Source organism: Schistocerca piceifrons, chromosome 1 (genome assembly GCF_021461385.2).
Source record: "Schistocerca piceifrons isolate TAMUIC-IGC-003096 chromosome 1, iqSchPice1.1, whole genome shotgun sequence".
NCBI lineage: Eukaryota > Metazoa > Arthropoda > Insecta > Orthoptera > Acrididae > Schistocerca > Schistocerca piceifrons.
The window spans coordinates 684,956,878-684,977,597 of NC_060138.1; the positions used below are offsets into that span (position 1 = coordinate 684,956,878).

General features: G+C 42.4%; 1 protein-coding gene across 2 annotated transcripts in view; it reads left to right on the forward strand.

The window, feature by feature from the left end:
* Nucleotides 1-20,720, forward strand: part of LOC124709385 (neuronal calcium sensor 2) — a 672,737-nt gene that overhangs the window by 531,655 nt on the left and 120,362 nt on the right. For both annotated transcript variants that reach the window (XM_047240834.1, XM_047240835.1), the window contains one exon: nucleotides 16,528-16,671. In XM_047240834.1, coding sequence (XP_047096790.1) covers nucleotides 16,528-16,671 — 144 coding nt within the window. The remainder of the gene's footprint in view (nucleotides 1-16,527; nucleotides 16,672-20,720) is intronic.

The following is a 20,720-nucleotide window of genomic DNA, read 5'->3' on the forward strand; positions in this document are numbered from 1 at the left end:
GAGTCTGGGGATCTATAAATAACAACAGTAAGAAGTTTAGCTCCACTAAATTTAACCACACCTGCACAACATTCAAACACCTTTTCAGTGCAGTACTTTGAAACATCAATTGACTCAAATGGGATACCGTTTCTCACATACATGGCTACTCCCCCACACCGCAAAGAGCTCCTAGAAAAGCTGCCAGCCAACCTGTATCCTGGTAAAGGAAGCCTCTGAATTATCTCCTTATTTAAGAAGTGTTCAGATATACCAATAATTTCAGAGTCAACATCTATAAGCAGTTCACTAACTTTATCTCGAATACCTTGTATATTTTGATGAAATATACTAATTCCCTCATTAATCGGATACCCAAGCTTTGTAGAAAGTGGTTTCTTTGTTAGAGAGACTTCCCTTAAGCAGGAATACCTATCAGCTGACTTCAATCTAAAAAAGGTACAGCTCTAACACCCACAACTACCGGAATTTTCCCATGAGTGATCCCACCACCCCCACCTATGCTGTCACCTATAAGTTTTGCCAACCTCCCCTTCCCATACCTGTTGAGGTGCAGGCCATGTCTAGTGAAACCCGTCCTACTGATAGACTCCACCGACACCACTGAAATGTGACTCATGCCTTCTGTCATCAGCGCACCCCCAAGTCTCATGTTATTACGCCTGACGGCTATATTAAGATGAGGCCGATCGTGACGCTGAAACAGTTCCACGAAATGCACATTCGTGTTGCCAGTCTGAGTGGCTATCTTTTCCAGGTCACCATCTATGTCATACTTCCCATCCCTATCAATACTATTACCAGCCCCACCCACAATCACTACCTGATCCTCTTTAGTAAAATCCCTACATAACCCCCCTATGTTAAAAGTCACCTGAGCCAATCCTGCATTAGGCTTCACAATGCTGGTGACCTGGTACTCACTCCCCAAAACTTCCTGCAACTGCTGGCCTACACCTCTACCATGAGAACTACCTAACAGCAGAACCTTCTTCTTTCTCTTAGACTTTGCAACTGTCCTAGCCACCGTAACTGCTGAGGTCTGCTGCATACTTCCTACATCTACAGCTACTAGAGATTCCTCTCCACTAGACTCTGACAGTTGGTCATATCTATTACAAACACCAATAGTAAAACTATCTGAAAATCTCCTTCTCCTAGCAGATCTCTTGCCAACAGCCAGCTCCCATTCCCCAACCCCCTTCTCCCTCCTCATCCTATCTAGCTCCTCCTGTGCGTTTTTCAACTGCACCTGAAGGGCACAGATCTTACGCTCCTGCTCCTCTATCAACTTACTCTTGCTACATAACCTGCAGTTCCAGGAGAGGATCTCACCAGAATGCCCACTGGCTTCCCCACTGCATTCCCCCCAGTGAAAATACTTCGAACAAGTCTCACACCGCAATCCACTACTCACAAACCTACGGCAAAGCCCACACTTCTCACTCATGGTAAAATTTTACAATTATTGAAACAAGAAAACAACTTTATCTAAGTTCCGCTACTACAATAAGAAGATGTTAAAAACTGACTACAATTATCACAAACTTGCTCTACAAGGGAAGTAACTACTATTATTGAAAGTATTAATCAACAACAAATGAGAATATAACAAAATACTAACACAGAAAGAAAATCAAACGTCTAATGACAGTAACGAAACTGAAAGCAGTTCGCAAAAATTTCTTCTGAAGTTATTTCACCGGAAAACACCAAGAACACCGGTTGAAGACCACTAAAGTTCCTAAATAAAATACTATACACAAACAATTAATTAGTACTTAGCTTTCGATGCGCCGCTACAGCTGCAACTGGTCAGCGCGGAATGTAAACACGGGTAAGAGGTTAAGTTGCTCGATACGAAACACTCACAAATATCAGGCCACAACACACGAAATGCAGAGGTGAATGAAGAAACCACTAATAAGTCACTTATATAGTAAATATTATCACAAAAACAGTTAAAATATATATCTGAAAACTAAAAATAGATGAAAACTTAGAGAGCGATCTCACACGCAGTCACGCGCTTATGACGTCACAGTGTAGCGCACACTACTACACCACATAGGTGCTTCCGCTAGTGATCTCCACCAAGAAGTTTATTGGCTTGAGTGTGACTTAAACAAGTCTCTCTCTTTATATTCAACACCACCTCCAGTCAGGTAATGGCTCCACGATCTGACGTGGGGCCTCTTCTTGCCAAGGATGTGCACTAATAGTAAACAGCAAGATTCCACTAGAAAATCTGCAAATATGAGTAATTACAATTCCACGTCTACACACAGGAGAATGAGTTTATTAATTCTTGTAGGCTTTTGTATTGAGAAAAAAATTGTGGATCGCAGTGCATAACTAACTTAAGACTTGAGAAATCTTAAACACTTTTAAACATCATCTGATCCAGAGGACCCGCAACTTACCCCGTATACCCATGAGGCCTGCCAGTGAATTCCTCGGTTTCGACAGTTTCCAACCGTTCCAGAAAAGTGTTTAAACCTTCCAGCCAATAAGTGTCAGCAGCAGAATGTAAGAGTTGTCATCGATCGTGTCCAGTTCCCACTGATGACATTCCTCTGGAAAGCGCTGCTTCCTGCCGTGCTTGAAGCTTCTTGTGAATGCAAGACTTTTTTAAAAAAAACTTTAATTGAAACCTGTAGGGATTAGCAAAAAGAAACTGTCTAAAACACAGCTCAGTTTGTGGTTCGTATGACGGCGTGCTAAACTGTTTTATTTCCAGGTATACAGTAATAATATTTCGTTGTATATTTTCATCGCAGCGCATAGTACGCTAAAGGACAAAACTACATCCTCTGTGCTATCTTTCTTTTAACCACCTGTGCACTACACCATGCATATTTTAGATACGCAAATCACTCATTTTCCAATTTAGCGTGCTTTTGTATCTTCTAGCAGTTCAAGCCATCACTTTTCAATTTTTGTTTTGATGTACTTACGAGGACTTTTTTTCCATGGTCCGATCGTTTGTGAAATTAAAACCGCAGTGAAAATTCCATGAAGCTTTGCGTAGATCTGTTGTGCAGTGTGTCTAGTATGCGCTTCGATCGCGTCGCAATATTCAGTTTTGAGCGCACAGTCAAACATGACCGAATAATAGAGTCTCTCGGCAAGTGTGAAGTGGGTGCCGTCAATCGATTTCTTCGTGCTAAGAGGTCCCACCCGACTTCTTAAGAGCCACATAACGTGGCTGCCATGCGTGACAGCAAAGTGGGGCAATGTTGCAGGAACTTTGTAGTAGAACATGCAGGCGTTGATGAGGAAGGCGGTCAGGGAAGGAAACGGCAGCGTCAGGCATTGCTGTTTTATACGACAATACTCGACTGCTTACTGCAGCTGTAACAAAGACACCGCTGCAACGTTTTCGATGACATGTGTTTGATCACCCACTACACGGCCCGGATTTGGCTCCCTTGAGTTTCATCTCTTTGCTCACATGAGAGGCTGGCCATGAAGACAGTAATTTGGCACAGGCGAGGAGCTGAGTACCATCGTAGAAATAGCATCTGAGGTCATCAGTCCCCTAGACTTAGAACTACTTAAACGTAACTAACCTAAGGACATCTCACACATCCATACCCGAGGCAGGATTCGATCCTGAGACCGTAGCAGCAGCGCGGTTCCGGCCACAGATGGCAGAAAACACAGGCGTTTGCCTTATATGACGAGGATATTGGAAAGTTGTTACCATGCTACGAAATATGTCCAAGTCGGAGCGGCTACTGTGTATGGAAGTAGCTGGAATGTGTAGCTAAATGTTGCTAATAGAACAGTTTTGATTGTCGCTGTGCTTCAATTTCGCGACACATCCAAACTTGAAAAAAAAAATTGCACTCGTATTTTCCACTCTTACTGTTCATTATTTATGAGTGGAGCAGGATTGAGTATTGCGGTATTGAGTTTCCAAACGCTATTCAAGCAGTTGTGTTTTTTAATGGTAACGCTCCGTACATTAAAATGAATTGGGCCTTAGCTTTGAATCTTTGGAGCAACTGTGTCGACATATGCCCTCTTTTTCGCACTACGTGTACAATCCAATGACATACTATTCGGCTTCATTAAAACATATTAAACCAACTTATGCTAAATTATCTCCAAATACGGCGTAGTACGATGTGTACGTAGCATCGAATATGCTGCGGGGTTGTGTACCAGTCACGCTGCATGTCAGTTAAAAGAATAGTGGATGCTCATGCGTTCCGTGTCTCAGCAGTGGAATAGGAAATGGGAGTTCCTGACCTTGTGGGAGAACCTGCTTTTGCTTTGGTTAAGCCGTTCTCCACTATAAGCGTTCTCCCACGTCCGCTACTAAAGAAAGCTGTTGATTTTTCCAGCTACGTTAGATGAATTTCGAAGTATTTGGCCCTTTTACGATAATTTCCGCAAACTTTGCGTGATTCGGCCTGTTATTGTTCCTCGTAGCCTTCTCTCTTTCATTACACAAAACTCGAATTTTGGCGTTACAGGTGGAGCAGAATAATATACTTCATACTAAGAGATTACACATGAAATGTTACTGCCTTGACTGTGTTGTGCAACACCTGCTGAGTGTTGATATCGCGAGCGTCATTGTCTTCCCGTTGGGACTCGCTGTGCAGAGCGGCGCCGCGCAGCGCTCACGGAGCACGCTTGCGTATGCGGCGCGCGCTTTATCGCCGACCTCTCCGGAGAGGTTTAGGCCAGGGACAACCCGACGTAAACTTTTGGTCCCTCGCGACTCGAGACATGCGTTGCTTCTCGTTCCTGTTCAGTACTGCACACCTGAGTTCAAAATGTTACTTAAGAAAGCGCTACAGTACTAACAACACGCTTTGATGACGGTAGCATGCTTGTGGGTTTAACTGCTAAGTTCAATTTCATTCTTGACTTTTTGAAATCTCTTTGCAAATTATCGTTTTTCTCTTTATCAGTCTCTTATAATTTTGTATATTATTCACTGTTTGCATGTACAATCAATATGTGGTTTGAAATCGTTCCGCAAAGGGATGATCGTTTATGAATTTAAAACTTATCTCCTACCTACACCCTAGAAGAATACTTCACAAAGTCGCTTTTGGTGCATTTCTAACAAATGGGCTGTTACGTACGTGGTGGGTAACATAAACTAAAACACAGTTTGCATTTCACGTATTTGTTACTTAGCACCGCGGCGAAAATGTCTCGTTATTCAGCACTTTTGTGTTTCTGTAGCTAACCCCAGTGCCATATAACCAGTTCTACTTTATTGGTGCCTCATTTCCTGCCCTGCCAGCACTGCGTCCATTGTGAGATTGCTCTCCAACTAGAGCTTGTTTGGTCAAAATGCAGAAGTAGTTTAGGAAAGAAAAGAACTGAGAAAATTGTGCTTTACAGTCATTACGATTCCACATCTAGTTGAAGTTTATTTCCTGGAAGTGTAAATGTTAGTTAACTGTGATCCTGTATTGCAAGAAAAGTTAAAAAACATTAATAATAAAGTAAATGCTTGGGACAGTAAATAGTTGCCTTCAGTGAGTTTGATGGCTCATTTTAATTTGTGCAAGGCTAACTATGTAACATTTTGAATGTTAATTAAAGTTTCACAATTGCATATAGGTGGGTTTGATTGGGCTTGTTGGGTGGTTTTTAATTTTTACTAAAACCCGCAAACCCTTTTTTCTGGTTAAACGGCAACAACCTTGCACTTTACATGGTTCGAATGGTTCTGAGCACTATGGGACTTAACTTCTGTGGTCATCAGTCCCCTAGAACTTAGAACTACGTAAACCTAACTAACCTAAGGACATCACACACATCCATGCCCGAGGCAGGATTCGAACCTGCGACCGTAGCAGTCCCGCGGTTCCGGACTGCGCGCCCAGAACCACTAGACCACCGCGGCCGGCGCACTTTACATCATACGTTAACAGCAATAAACATATTTTAAATGTATGGGTGCTTTCTTCTCCACATACATAGCGCCAGTTTTACAGTCTCTAGTACTACCAGTGTGTGGCAGAATCCAGGAGTCCTTGACCAAGCTAAGTGGTTCAGATCTCGTAATCTCTACATTTCCTTAATATTTTGTACTCATCTGCAATCTTTTTACGTTTTCATGGTCTCACTTTGAGGCACCATCGACGCCGTACGTTCTCTGGGTCCGAAATTACCTGCACGACTTGTGAACGAACATACGCTGCACGGCGGCGAGCGCCTAGTCTCCTTGGTGTGTCCTGCGGTTGCTGTACTGCAGCCGGTTATCGGAGGACTATACTAGGGTCCACTGGCGTTGTATCTGCACGCACTCCCCGACGCCTCTGAGCCCCCCACATGCAGCTCAACACGTCTACACCGCGAACTTCACTTAAATTCATTTTAATGACTAACGAACCGCGCAGTGCTTCGCAATTCCTAAATATGAATGGAAATTGGATATACGTCCTAATCTGATGTTCGTTGGGTTTCGCTTCAGCACCCAAATTTCGGCTCCTCGTTGTGATTTCGCCCACCTTGAAGGTCTGGAACACGAAATTCTAATAAATCATACAGAATATGAATGAAAAACACTTTTTCGTTTTCTTTTGTTGTTTTAAGATTTGTAATTTTTTTGCGCAATAAAGTTACAGAACTTCGGAATATATAACATTTTTCTATTTTTGGATATGTCTGCAGAGATGGAAGTGGTTTTCTGAAGTGCTAGTTCGAGAAACGGCAACATAAATTAACCATGCGAAAAAAATAGTCTAATTTCTAAAGGACCTACTATCGTGATTCAAACAGACTGCGAAGAGGAAAACAAAACAGCACTTCTCCACAGCGCATCTGTACTACTGTACACAATACATTCTGTACATTCAGTTGTTGTTTAAAAATGTGTAGCATATGTCCTAATAGTTATTAGTTTTAGTTTTTGGGGTTCTGTGTGGTAAGACGTGATTAAAAGCCACATACAGTTGACCATGATCACAAAAATCTCATCTTAAATCAATTCCAACGTATTTGAAAGACCAATCTTTAAACCTTCTTTGTTGTTACTGGAAACTAAATCTCGATTCACTTAAATTTACTGGTTAGATCGGTTGAGATCATTGATATACGGGGTGTGAACTCTCCTCTCCAGCCGTTGGATCTGTGAGAATTCAGTTACACAATTTGGCGTAGTTCTAATCTGCAAACGGCTAACTCTACACAATTTATGACGATGCAAGGGACCATAGTGAAAACGGACTGCGAGAAAGCAAATGAAATTGCACATTTTCGCAGCATTGCACAATACAGCAGAAAATTTTCTTTCTCGCAGTCGATTTTAACAGTAAGCTGTACATTATTGTTAAAGAAAAACCGAGCTTCTGTCCGTCCGATTGTTTATTAGATTATCGTGTATAAATTTGAAGAAAATCGGTCAGTAACTTTTCGAGATCGTTGCTAACGATGTTATCCCTGTATTTATTAGTGTAAGTACTTGTTTACGGTGTTTATTGGTGTGAGACCTCGCTGAGAACGTTGTATTGGGAGCGGCGAGTGCTGCCAGAGACTGATGGCGAACGGAAGAGGCTGTCGGCGGGGCGCGGCCCACGCAGGAAGCGGTCGCGGTTCACAAATACCTGCCCGGGGCGGATTCCTGGCTGCCAGGGAAACCGACGAAAGCTGGTTGGACACAAATGATTCGGTAGAGAGCACACCGCCACAAGGATACAACGTCACACCGATAGAAATAGTTCGGGTGCGTCCCAGTAACCTCGCCGTTCACATTACAGGATGTTTCAAAGGTATTCATCAGATTGCACAAGACTCTCTTCTACATGAAGGAGGATAGAAACTTGGAATAAATTGTATGTTACGCGTAGGACTATATACTTTTTATTGTCAAAACAACCATCCGATTTTACAAGTACCTTTTATATGTGTACATACACTGAGGTGACAAAAGTCGTGGGATACCTCCTAATACCGTGCAATATCATGTCGGGCTCCCTTTGCCCGGTGAAGTGCAGCAACTCGACGTGCCATGGACTTTGCAAGTCGTTGGAAGGCTCCTGCGGAAATATTGGTCCATGCTGCCTCTACAGCCGTCCATAATTGCGAAAGCGTTTCCGGTAAAGGATACTTTGTACGAACTGACCTTTGGATTATGTTCCGCATATATTCGATGGCATGTCGGACGATCTGGGTGCCCAAATTATTCTCTCGAATTCTCAAGAATGTTCTTCAAACCAGTCACGGACAATGGTAGTCCGGTGACACGACATTATTGTTTGGGAACATGCAGTAAATGAATGGCTGCAAATTATTTCCAACGTAACCATTTACAGTCAACGATCCATTCAGTTGGACCAGAGGACCGAGTTCAAGCCATGTAAACATAGCCCACACCAGTATGGAGCCACCAGCAGCTTGCACAGTGCGTTGCCGACAGTTTGGACCCATGGCTTCGTGGGATCTGCGCCATACTCGAACCCTATTATCAGCTCTTACCGAGTGAAATCGGGACTTATCTGACCAGGCCACGGTTTTCCGGTCGTCTAGGGTGCAACCGATATGGTGACGAGCCCAGTAGAGGCGCTGCAGGTGATATCGTGCTGTTAGATGAAGATAAAGACAAATTGCAGAACGATGTAGAAAAGATGTGTGTTTGGTGCAAGAATTGGCAATTGACCCTAAATAACGAAAATTTGAGGACATCAACATGAGTGTTAAAATGAATCCGTTAAACTTCGGTTACACGATAAAACAGTCAAACCTAAAGGCCGTAAATTCAACTAAATACCTAGGAATTACAATTACGAACAACTTACATTGGAAGCAACACACAGAAAATGTTGTAAGGAAGGCTAATCAAAGACTGCGTTTTATTGGCAGGATACTTAGAAAAAGTAACAGATCAGTAAAGGAACTGACTACCCTACGCTTATCCATCCTGTTGTAGAATACTGCTCCGCGGTGTGGGATCCTTACCAGATAGGACTGACAACGTGCATCGAGAAAGTTGAAGGAAGGGCAGCACGTTTTGTATTATCGCGAAATAGGGGAGAGAGAGTATCACTGAAGTGATACAGAAATTGGGGTTGACATCATTAAAACAAAGGCGTTTTTCGTTGCGGCGGAATCTCCTCACGAAATTTCAGTCACTTCCTCCTCCGAATGCGAAAATATTTTGTTGACACCTACCTACACAGGAAGAATTATTCTGAAAGTGGATCGATGAACGGTCTGCCAGCCACTTAAATGTGGTTTGCAGAGTATCCATGTAGATGTATACGTTGGTATTAGCAAAGGCACTCGCGTCGATCGTGTGCTATCATAGTCCATTAACGCCAGATTTCGTCGCACTGTCCTAATAGATACGTTCGTCATACGTCCCGTATTGATTTTTGAGGCTACTTCACGGAGTGGATTAGCACTGACAACTCTCGGTCGTTAAGCTAAGGCCGACGACCACTGCGTTGTCCTTGATGAGAGGTAATGCCTGAAATTTGGTATTTTCGGCACACTCTTGACACTGTGAATCTCGGAACATTGAATTTCCAAACGATTTCCGAAATGGAATGCCCCATGCGTCTAGCTCCAACTACCATTCCGCGTTCAAAGCCTATTAATTGCCGTCGTGCGGCCGCAATCATATCGGACACCTTTTCACATCATTCACCTGAATACAAATGGCAGGGCTGTCAGTCTACTGCCCTTTTATACCTTGTGTACGAGATGTTACCGCCATTTGTATATGTTCATATCGCTGTCCCAAGATTTTTGCCATCTCAGTGTATAAACCTTTGGATTCTTCTTGCAGTTACGTTTAGGATCAAAGGTTTCAGTTAACTTTTCACACACGATCAAAGCGCCCTGCGCCGGATGCACGATAAATAATCAGACGATAGCGAGTCTAGCCCTATAGACGTAATCTCTCACAAACGTTCCAGTTCAGGCGACTTTGCTGGCCAGTGGTTCACAGCGAGATCCGTACGTCCCTTACCGCCGCTGCGTCGTTCGGGCAGGTCGTTGTTAAGTAGTGGTCTAATGTTCTTAACACGCGGTGGTGCTCCGCCATGTTGAAAAACGAGAATTTTCCACGTACTTTGCCAGTTACTGAAAAAGCCGGATCTCCAGTATAGCCAGCCACTTGATTACTGTAACCGTCTTTTCCACTTAATGGAAGTGGCCGTAAGTTTTTACTCTGAAAACGCCGCAAATAACTCGTAGCTTTGGAGAATTCCTCTCGTGCTCGATTACGTATGTGTTTGCCGTGTTACACCAATCACGCCGCACGGACTGGCACCTGGTAAAACGAAGAACGCAAACTGCCTTTTGCTGCTGTGTTATCGCCAGCCGCCAGAGTGGCCGAGCGGTTCTAGGTGCTACAGTCTGGAACCACGAGACCGCTGCGGTCGCAGGTTCGAATCCTGCCTCGGGCATGGATGTGTGTGATGTCCTTAGGTTAGTTAGGTTTAAGTAGTTCTAAGTTCTAGGGGACTGATGACCACAGCAGTTGAGTCCCATAGTGCTCAGAGCCATTTGAACTATTTGTTATCGCCACCTCGACTCCACACGCATTGGGCAATAAAAGAGCCAGCGAGCTAGACCGCTACCGGCAGCCACATGGACCGCAAACTTGCAGGTGTCGGGAAAGGTAAATTTTTAGTTTCTACTTGGCAGATTTAGTCTTGCGAAATCAGGTGAATCTTTAGATATATCTTGTAAAATTCTTTGCTGCCCTCCTCAGGTGCTGGGTCGATCTGTGTCTCTCCGTCACAGTGCAGCACTACTCACATCCTTCTCAAAATTCCGTCACAGCTTTAACGCATATTTATATACTATATTTCTGACCTCTTTAGTTCACTGAGTTTTGTTGTATGTGAATATGAAACAGATTGCTTCATTCTGCAAGTAATGACTATAAGGTCTGATCGAAAAGTTTCCGTTCGGAGACCGTACAGTCCCATCATCGGTGTGGCAATCACGCAAAATCTCCGTGAGCATTGAAGCAATCATCCGCCCTACGCACCAGGTTGAAGATACCCGTTTGGTAAGACACTGGGTCCTGCTGCGCGAAGAAGTTTGTAGCTGCCTGCTGCACATCCTGATCCGACAGGAATCGTCAAGCCTTCAAGTTCGTTTTTAAGGGACCGAAGGCGTGATAATCTCATGGGGAGAGATCAGGACTACAGAGTGGGTGCTCGAGTGTTTCCACATGAGATTGTGTAAGTGTACCTTTTGACATTAGCCATGTAGGAACGTGAATTATCATGAAGTAGCAGCACCCCTTGACGCACTACTGCACAACGGTGGCTTTCGGCAAGCGTGCTGCCCCATACACGTTCTTCATCCTCCGATGGATGCCTACCAGCGTTTGTCCTTCAGCAACCAAGAAAAGAATAACAGCGCGTTGGTTCCATTTGGACGCATTTGGTAATAAGATTGCCATAGTTCACTTTTCCGCAATTCATGCACGCACGTCAGAAAGGCAAGAATGCCGCACTAATCCGTCGCCAACATGTCGGTGATTATATACCCGCATCGGAATCGCGCTGCGTTGCACATACGCTGCAGCAATGCCCTCAAACGGACACTTTTTGATCGCCCCTTTCTGTTTGTGCCAACTAGATTCGGCATTATTTTTATTTAGCTATCGATTGTTAGAAATGAAGTTTCCCGTGGGCATCATTTAATTCTTTGATGCTGGTTTGGCTCGGTGATGCTATTATATCGCCATTGCTTGACTCACAGATCGCTATCAAGCGTCCTTCGTCACACTCCACATACAGATGGGAGTGCAAGGTGAGGATAGCGGTACCTGCTACCTCGAACATTTCTCGAATTACTGCTTGGTTGTGAAGCGACGAGTAACACAAGGTGAGCAACGTGTTCGTCTGTTGAAATGAACGGATGATACTGTCCACCACGTCCTGTGCTGAGATGCTGCGGCTGCGGCTGTTAGTCTTGTTGGTGATGATTAGGTTTCAGGGGTCTCAATATATCGGTCGTAACAGCTCCCTATTGCAAAGCACGCAGAATGAACCAGCGTAAATCGAAATCTCGTAGCAGATTGTCAGTTGGGAGGAGAAAACGAAGGCGAAAAAAAAGGTGCAAATGCAGAATGAGATTTTCACTCTGCAGCGGAGTGTGCGCTGATATGAAAGGTGCAAATGGCTCTGAGTACTATGCGACTTAACTTCTGAGGTCATCAGTCGCCTAGAACTTAGAACTAATTAAACCTAACTAACCTAAGGACATCACACACATCCATGCCCGAGGCAGGATTCGAACCTGCGACCGTAGCGGTCGCTCGGTTCCAGACTGTAGCTTCTAGAACCGCACGGCCACTCCGGCCCGCTGAAGGCGAAAAACTTGTTAGGTTCTAAAACAGCAATTCTACTAAAACAGCAATTCCTTTTAGCTCGTTTCAGTTCATTGCGAAGGTGCAGCTAACAAAGTATGTGCTAAGTTCCATGTCAAGACGCTGGCGGTACCGCGTGGATTCTTTGATATCATTCAAGCGATTAGTCGTTTGTTACTTCTACTTTTCGCAACACTTAATACGCTTGTGTAATCGTAACATAACTGATAACTAAATTGGAATTCTTAAATAACATCCCGTTTCAAAGGCGTTACTCATCTTCAGATGATAATTTTAATGTTCAGTTGAGCAGCGTTGCTCCAAGAAAAGCAACGATGTCGAAATTGCTGCAAATATTTTAAATTTAAAACTTTGATTACAGTGGCATGTGTTTGGTTAATATATGGAACAGTGTTAGGACTGATGTTTCATACCAGCTGTCATGTGCGTCTGCGCTGCGTATTTTTCTTGGAAGCTCACATTTCAGCAATACGCACTGACTGTTAACGAACGGTACTAGAGATGTTACAGATGTTCTACATTTTCTGATGCGCACAGATTAATACAGAATTGTTCTTCAATCTACTTTATATTTATATATTATAACAAATCTAATTGCACATAAATGAGACCTGTGCCTTGTAGATATTACAAATACATCATCTATAGAAGTATAAAAATTATTTATCTACTACATATAAATTCTGAATTTTATTATTATTGTTATTCACTTAAGGATCCAATAGTATCACGCGAGGTGCAATCCACGAATGTCACTTTTAATGGTTAGCCTTCCTTTGCGTCCAGATCTGTTTCCTCCTTTCAGAAAGAAGTTTCTTTCTTTCATCAGAGCGCGATGTTCCAGTCCGTTTTCTAATTTCTCTCCGACCAGCTTTCCAAGCAAATACCTTTTGCCTGAATGTTTTTCTGTCTGTAACGTCTGCCTGAGTTATACCGGCTACTTTAAGATCCTCCTTAAGCGCAGCGATCCATTTAATTGGCTCAGTTTTGGCCTTCTGTTTTCGTAGAACTCTACTATTTGTTTTATCAACCTGCTGGGTGTGATTCTTTTAAAGTGCCCATAAAATTTAAGTCTTCGTTTTCTCGTGTCACCATGTATGTCTGTGTAATCTTCTATATCCTTATTACTTCTCAGTCTGTAAGTTTCTCCATGAGTAATTTTGGGGCCTAGTATTTTCCTAATAATCTTTCTTTCTTTCTTTTGAATTCCTTCACTATCCCTCTTTCTATTTAAAATTGAAGTTTCTGCTCCATAAAGACATTAATGTTTTGTTACAGTGCTGTAATGCCCAAGTTTACTGAATTTAGAAAGTGATGTATAATTATAAATATTTTGTGTTAATCTGAATGCAGTTTTCGTTTTTTGACAGCGATCTTCGTTTGCACATTTTTCCAGACCGTTTTCGTGTATGATTTCCCCCAAGTATTTAAACTGAGAAACTCTTTATATTTTTCCATATTTTGTGTTCAAAAACTTTTGTGCTTGTTTGATTCATGTCATATATTCCGTTTTTTCGAATGTTATTTGTAGTCCTACTTGTTCCGCAACTTTTGGAAGAATTTGAATTTGTTTTTGAACTGTGGTAATATCCCTGGTTAAAATTGCCATTATATATATTAAATAATAATAAATTATGAAAATTAAGACGTTTCGATCGCCGCGATGGCAGTCTAGACACTTTTATTATTCCAAGATGTAATGTAACATGGCAATTTTATGACAGGTTGCATAAGGTACATCGAATTTTGTAATTTTCTATAATCCGTGATATGAATTTAGCCTCCCTCGACCACCCTTATTATCTTTACTTTTCCTCCTCAGATCAGATAATGGGAGCCATTTAGAACAATAGAAGTGTCTACACTGCAAACGCGGCGTACGAAGTGTGTTCATTTTCAACCATACCAACCGTCCCAAGCACAGTATGTGTACTTTGCAAAACAATAAGTAATATTATTATATATTTTGAAAAAAAAAAAAACAGATGCTGTTCTATATACAAGAAGTAAAATTAAGTTGGTTTATCAGCATATGAGGTAGAGTCAGGGAAGATGGTCTTTTGCTACGTTCGTGGTTAACTTCGTGTATTCATTGTTCATAATTTCACTCAGAATTACATCTTGTTACAATTTGTTGCTGCAAATGAGCACTAACGCTTTTCATGAGGTTCATCAGGTGTGTTTATGGCACATTTTGTGTTATTCGTGTATATTCATGTTGCTGTGAACGGTGCCTCTTTTCAAATAGTAATTGTTAAGCTTTTATAGAACTATGCGGAAATTATATATTAAATAAATCATTAAAAACATACGAGGGCATACTGAAAAGCAATGCCCCCAATTACTTAATATGAAACTTCTTAAAGCATGTTAAATAAAAGAAAGTTATTAACATTGTACATCTTTGTTCTTCATATCTGCATATTTATTTCGAACGTAGTCACCATGGCGACAAACACCTTTCTCCCAACGAAAGAACAGTTTGTTTATACCGTCACTGTAGAATGTTTTATTTTGTTGACGTAATCACTACCTCACCTCTACCTGCACCTATTAATCACTATCTAAGTGATTTCCTCGAAAATGTTATTTGAGTTTTGGAAACGGGTGAGAAGCGGATGGGGCCAGGTCGGAACTCTACGGAGGACAATGAACGACAGTCAACCCGAGGTGTCGGACTGTTGCTGATGCAGCGCTCGGGTGTGGTCTGACATTTTCATGCTGAAGGCGACGGTGTTCGGTGTGTTGACGAACTTTTTGAATTTGAAAGTCAATTACAGCATGCTGTTTCTCACGCACCGACATATTTACGTTATGCACCCCCATTGTACACGCCACAATTCTGGTCTGCAAATATGTAGACATCAAGAATGAAAATGTAGGATGTTAGTAAGGTTGATTTTATTTACAAAGCTTTAAGAGTTTTTACATAAAAAATTCGGTGGCGTCACTTTTCAGCACGCCCTCGCAGTAATTGTGTATTAAGGCATTCTTATTTGTATTCAGCAAAATGCTCAGAAATATATCCACACATGTAATTCACACTTCGGGTTCTATTTCATCTGTCGATTGTTTAGTCAACCGCCCTATTCATTACAGATATGTATTACTGTTAGTTGGAAGGCTGTCACGAGCCTATAAGTGACAACAGCCGCAATATACGTCGAGAAATAAAATGTAATACCGTTTCACTCCACATGTGTTGCCCTTTCGGGTAGAACATACGACGGCGCATTCATTACCACCCGTGCACGTAGAGATGACTAACCATTACAAATAAATTAATCAGTTAATTGGAAACAACGTGGAATACTTCAAAGTGAGATGATATTGTTTCGTACTTGCAAAATGAATGTGCTTTACATAGCACAAGAACTTTCAAAAAATTTCTCCCATACAGCAGCTCAGGTACTAGCTGGGTATCCATGTAAAAACACAAGTTTTATCTTTTGGTAAATGAAATGATTTTTTTTCAGACTGTGGTAGATACAGTGTGTGTGTGTGTGTGTGTGTGTGTGTGTGTGTGTGTGTGTGTGTGTGTGTGTGAAAGATATACAAGTCATATGCTCCGTTTCATGACGTTTCAATCTCTCTCTCTCTCTCTCTCTCTCTCTCTCTGCTGGACGTTGCCAAAATTCTTTACTCACAGTCAACTATCTAGAGTTTTTACCCTCCTGTCTCTACTCTCCTTTGTAAATTGTATGTGATACTGACTGCAAGCATTGTATATTTCTACATTTGAACGAAACATAAGGAAATAAAAAAAAACTCTGTATAGATTACATTACATACAACGAAGACAATGAAGATACAAAGAATCGAAGGGTAACGTCAGTGTCACTCACGTGATTCTCCCGTATACGAAAAACTTTTGTAGAATGTAAAACTCGCTCACGTGCAGTGGACTAGATTTCATTCTATAATTTAGCAGGATTTCTGTAGATTTCAGAAGCTCTCGTCAGTTTCATTAGTGGAAATCCCTCCAAGTGATTTTTGGGAAGCGCTGATTCATTGAAGCTTATTTTAGACTTCCGGTGAGTTCGTTGTGTCGGGGTTTTTCTTCGGTGCCTCAAGACTGCCACATACGGACATGCATATAACTTATGAGAACGCTCGCCTGTTGACAAGTCAGTGGCGTCGCTGTTCGAGTATTGATGTAGACAGGTGACTGACGCAGGCTGTTTTCCTGTGTGTTGCAGCAAGACTGCCCCAACGGCCGCCTGACGCCGGCTAAGTTCGTCGACATGTACAAGATGTTCTTCCCGAGCGGCAACGCCGAGGAGTTTTGCGACCATGTCTTCCGGACATTCGACATGGACAAGAACGGCTACATCGACTTCAAGGTCAGTATCGCTGCAAGGCCGCGCGAGTTTCCGGCGGCGCGTAACCCTGGAGGTTGCCGTGGCAACGGTATTATTGCGAAAGGCAATTCTCATCCCTCACTCACGGTGCCGGGCTAACGACATTAACAGTGTGCCGTAGCGTATCCGTTCGGTGACACCGCTCTGTGCTAAAATGAATAAGCGCATTATTAATACCCATTGGAAAAATAATTGCTTATCGACGCCAGGCTGGCCAGTTAATTGAAATTTGATTTCGTAGATGATTTAATTTGTTCTTTTCCGCTTATCGACGCCTGTTGTAAGCTAAACAGATCATTTTTTGTTGTCTCACCGACGTTTTTTAAATAGATTTACTCTCAGTGTAACAGTTATGGTTTACATGTCATTTTATACAACATTTCTTTCTTGAGAGTTTGTTTTTCTCTCATTAACGTAATTCTTGTGAAACTGAGGTACGATGTCAGTGCAGTGGATATATATTCGGCAGGTACGAGGCTCAAATCCCCAGACGGGCACCCTGCTTTAGATTTTCGATGGTTTCCTGAAATGCGTTAGGCTGGTACGATAAAGGTAATTGACAAAGTTATTTAATAAGCTATCTGTAGTATTTTCATCTTTCCTCTCACAGTTCGTTAAAAGCTAGTGGTGCAACTTGGGCAAGACAACAGCAACACTTCCCACAAAGTAAATGTTCAACATGCTTTTCCTTCCAAGCATTTCATCCACCATATCGTCGAACATATCTATCTAATGACACATACACACGAGAGAATTGAAGAAAAACAAACGGCAATGGACTGCATGTCTCATATCTTCAGTATTCAGCTATTTGCAAATCTATGTTAGCAGTTAACGGTCCGCCGTCCGCTGTGGCCAAGCGGTTCTAGGCGCTTCAGTCCGGAACCGCGCTGCTGCTACGGTCGCAGCTCCGAATCCTGCCTTGGGCATGGATATGTGTGATGTCCTTAGGTTAGTTAGGTTTAAGTAGTTCTAAGTCTATGGGACTGATGACCTCAGATGTTAAGTCCCATAGTGCTCAGAGCCATTTGAACCATTTTTAAGTTAACGGTCCCGAGGATAGTGCTTGATGTGAAAGGACAAAAGCCTCAAAATGGAAAATTTGGGTTGTAAGATGACAGACAGAATTTTACAGTGCAGCTCAGTGTCAGCTAAATTTGATCGAACATTTACTTGGCTGTACATTACCACGCCAAATGTGCATTCTAAAGCCGCCCACGCTGTTCGTTCCTGGCGCTCTTAAAGATATTATGCAACATTCATTCTTGTGACACTCTGCTGCCCATTTCCAAGCAGCCCACGCTTTCAGATGTTGCGCTCTCTCCTCTCTCTCTCTCTCTCTCTCTCTAATATAACTCTCACAGTTGTGTACTTTTGTATGTTCATGAGGTGTAAGTTTGCCGGAGATTCTAGTCTACAGTGATTCAGGTTGGATAAGGGACATAAAAAGATACGTTTCATGTGACGAAGGTGTCCCAGATGTCGCAGAAAGTTGAGCCACAAACTATTCACTGGCAAGAGCAAACCCTGCGAAAACTATGAGTTGAGTACGAGTCTCCATCCATTTCACTGTTGTGATTTGTCAGGAGGTTTTGTAACAGCTTGCACTACATTTCAGGGTGCAAGACTAATTTCCAATATTGTGAAAGCTTTTCAATGCAGACTCACTCTCCCTTCTTTTTTTTTCCACAATGAGGTCTTTTACCCTTACTGCATTTCCACATCCGTCCACAGCACTCATCAAACCCTTTTTCCAAATACTTTGTCAGCTACGTGCGTGCCTCCTCACTGGCTTAGCCCACAAAGAAATTTCATTCACATAAAATTACTGCGGTCTCATCAGCCTCTTCTCTTACTGAAACAAGTCGTAGTCACATACGACAAGATCAAAGATATAGGAAGGATTATAGGAACTTTGAAGTGTACTGCAGCTGAATAAGCAATTAGCGGATTTTGAACGGTGTTATTAACTGCGTCTTTCACTTGAGGTAGGCGTTGTTTCGCCATCCGTTTCCTAAAAACTGATGTTTGAGAGCCGACCACCAGGCAGTGCCACTTTTTCCTGACGAACCACTTATCACTGTCCTCTCAACAAGCTGGATTTCTGTACTGTGGTACTGTACTCGTCAAACACCTACTTCTTTGTCATAACATTAACGTTATTCTCGTATAGGTACGTGGAATCTTATAATTTTCTGAAAATGTCATTGCACCACAAGACACAGTGGGTCGCTTAATAATTTGTCCGAATGTCAAAACCTTGTAGTTCTTCAATGTGCTCTTCCGTGACATCGTCAACTACAATAATAGACAGGCCTGAGAATTTCTGTATCTGGTTATGAGAGTAAAAGCTGTCTTCTTGTGGAGATCGTTATTCTACAGAAACATTACTTTCGGAGATAAGCGGAAGAGGTTGGCAAAAGAGTGGTCCTCATCGAGACTCAAGAAAGCCAGAGAAGCTTTTTGGACTATCTGAATGTGATAGTGTGATGTAGAAATTTTCACGAAGCAATAACCCAAGCCATATCACGAAAAGACTGTACTTCACAGTTGCTCATCATCATTATGTTTTGCTCTGCAGTATTTTCTGATACTGCAAAACAGGCAATAGGTGCCATAACTCCTGCTTGTATGGATAGGTCCAAAAAACACATAAAACTGTTGCGACTTGCCCATTAGAGTCTCTGAAATTTAATTTGCAGCATATGAACTGCAATATGAAACTGGAAACACATTGAATCTGGACTATAACACAAGGCTGAATACGTCACTGGCTGAGAATGCCTTTGTTGCCGCCCATGTAGTGAAAGCGTGCCTTATGAGTACCGTGCACCTGTCTGATTGGAAAGTGTACATGTGAAGATGGTAGACACAAAACTTAACGACACAATGCCCTGTATTACTGGTTCCATCAAATCAACCCCATGCCTCTGGTTACCTGTACTGGGTCACATTCCTCCACCTCACTTAAGGCGGAAACAAGCTCTACTGAGGGAGGCCAAGAAAATCTCTGCATCACCCCTCTACCACTGCACCAGGAATTCTGTCATCCGCCACAGCAACGATTGCGATCAAGAAGACCAGCAAGTGTTACTGCAGAACAACCCATCGCGGATGGTTTTGACCTAATTGAAAGCTGGAAGCATGAATGGACAACAAAAACATTGGGAACAAGAGCCCATTACCTTGATCCCATAAAGAAGCCAAAAGGTTTTGACCTACCGAGGAACCTCTGGTGCAACCTCAACAGGTTAAGGACTGGACATGGTTGTTGTAGCTACTTCAGGTACAAATGGGGCTGGATCAGTTCACCAATGTGTGAATGTAATCAAGAAGAGCAGACAATTGAACACCTAGTCCAATGCTGTCCACTTCATTCATACCCTGGAATTCCCGACGACTTGTTCACTCTCGCACCCAGCTTAATTAATTGGTTGAAAAACACAGACTTTAAGGTTTAATCTTGCCTTATATATATATATAAATATATTGTATAAAATCACTTGCCTTGTATCAACTGTATATTGTATAAAATCACCATGCGATTAAATTAAATTAAATGACATTCTCTTCCACATAACTCAAACGTAATCTCAGAATCTTGTACATAATCAGTAGGAGCGATTTCCCAGTTTCGTATAGTTTAGCGATTGTTATACATTCACACCAGTAATAAACTGGCGGAAAAAACTAGTACACCCTTTCAGACGTTTCCCATTCGTTCAGGGTTTGTTGTTGGAACAATGCGCATGGATTACGTGAAAAGATTACATTTACAGATCAAGAGATCGTACAGATGGCGAATACTGTCCTGGGGTACGTTGTGCCACTCCTGCTCGACCTGTTCACGTAGTCGCACCAGTCACTCCTCGTCCCATCATATCCCACACGTGCCCGATTGGAGACATGTCCAGAGATCGTGGTTGCCAGGGAAGTTGCTGCACGTCTTGCAGAGCACGTTGAGTTTCACGGGCAGTGTGTGGGCGCGCGTTATCTTGTTGGAACAACACATCACCTTCCTGTTGCAAGAA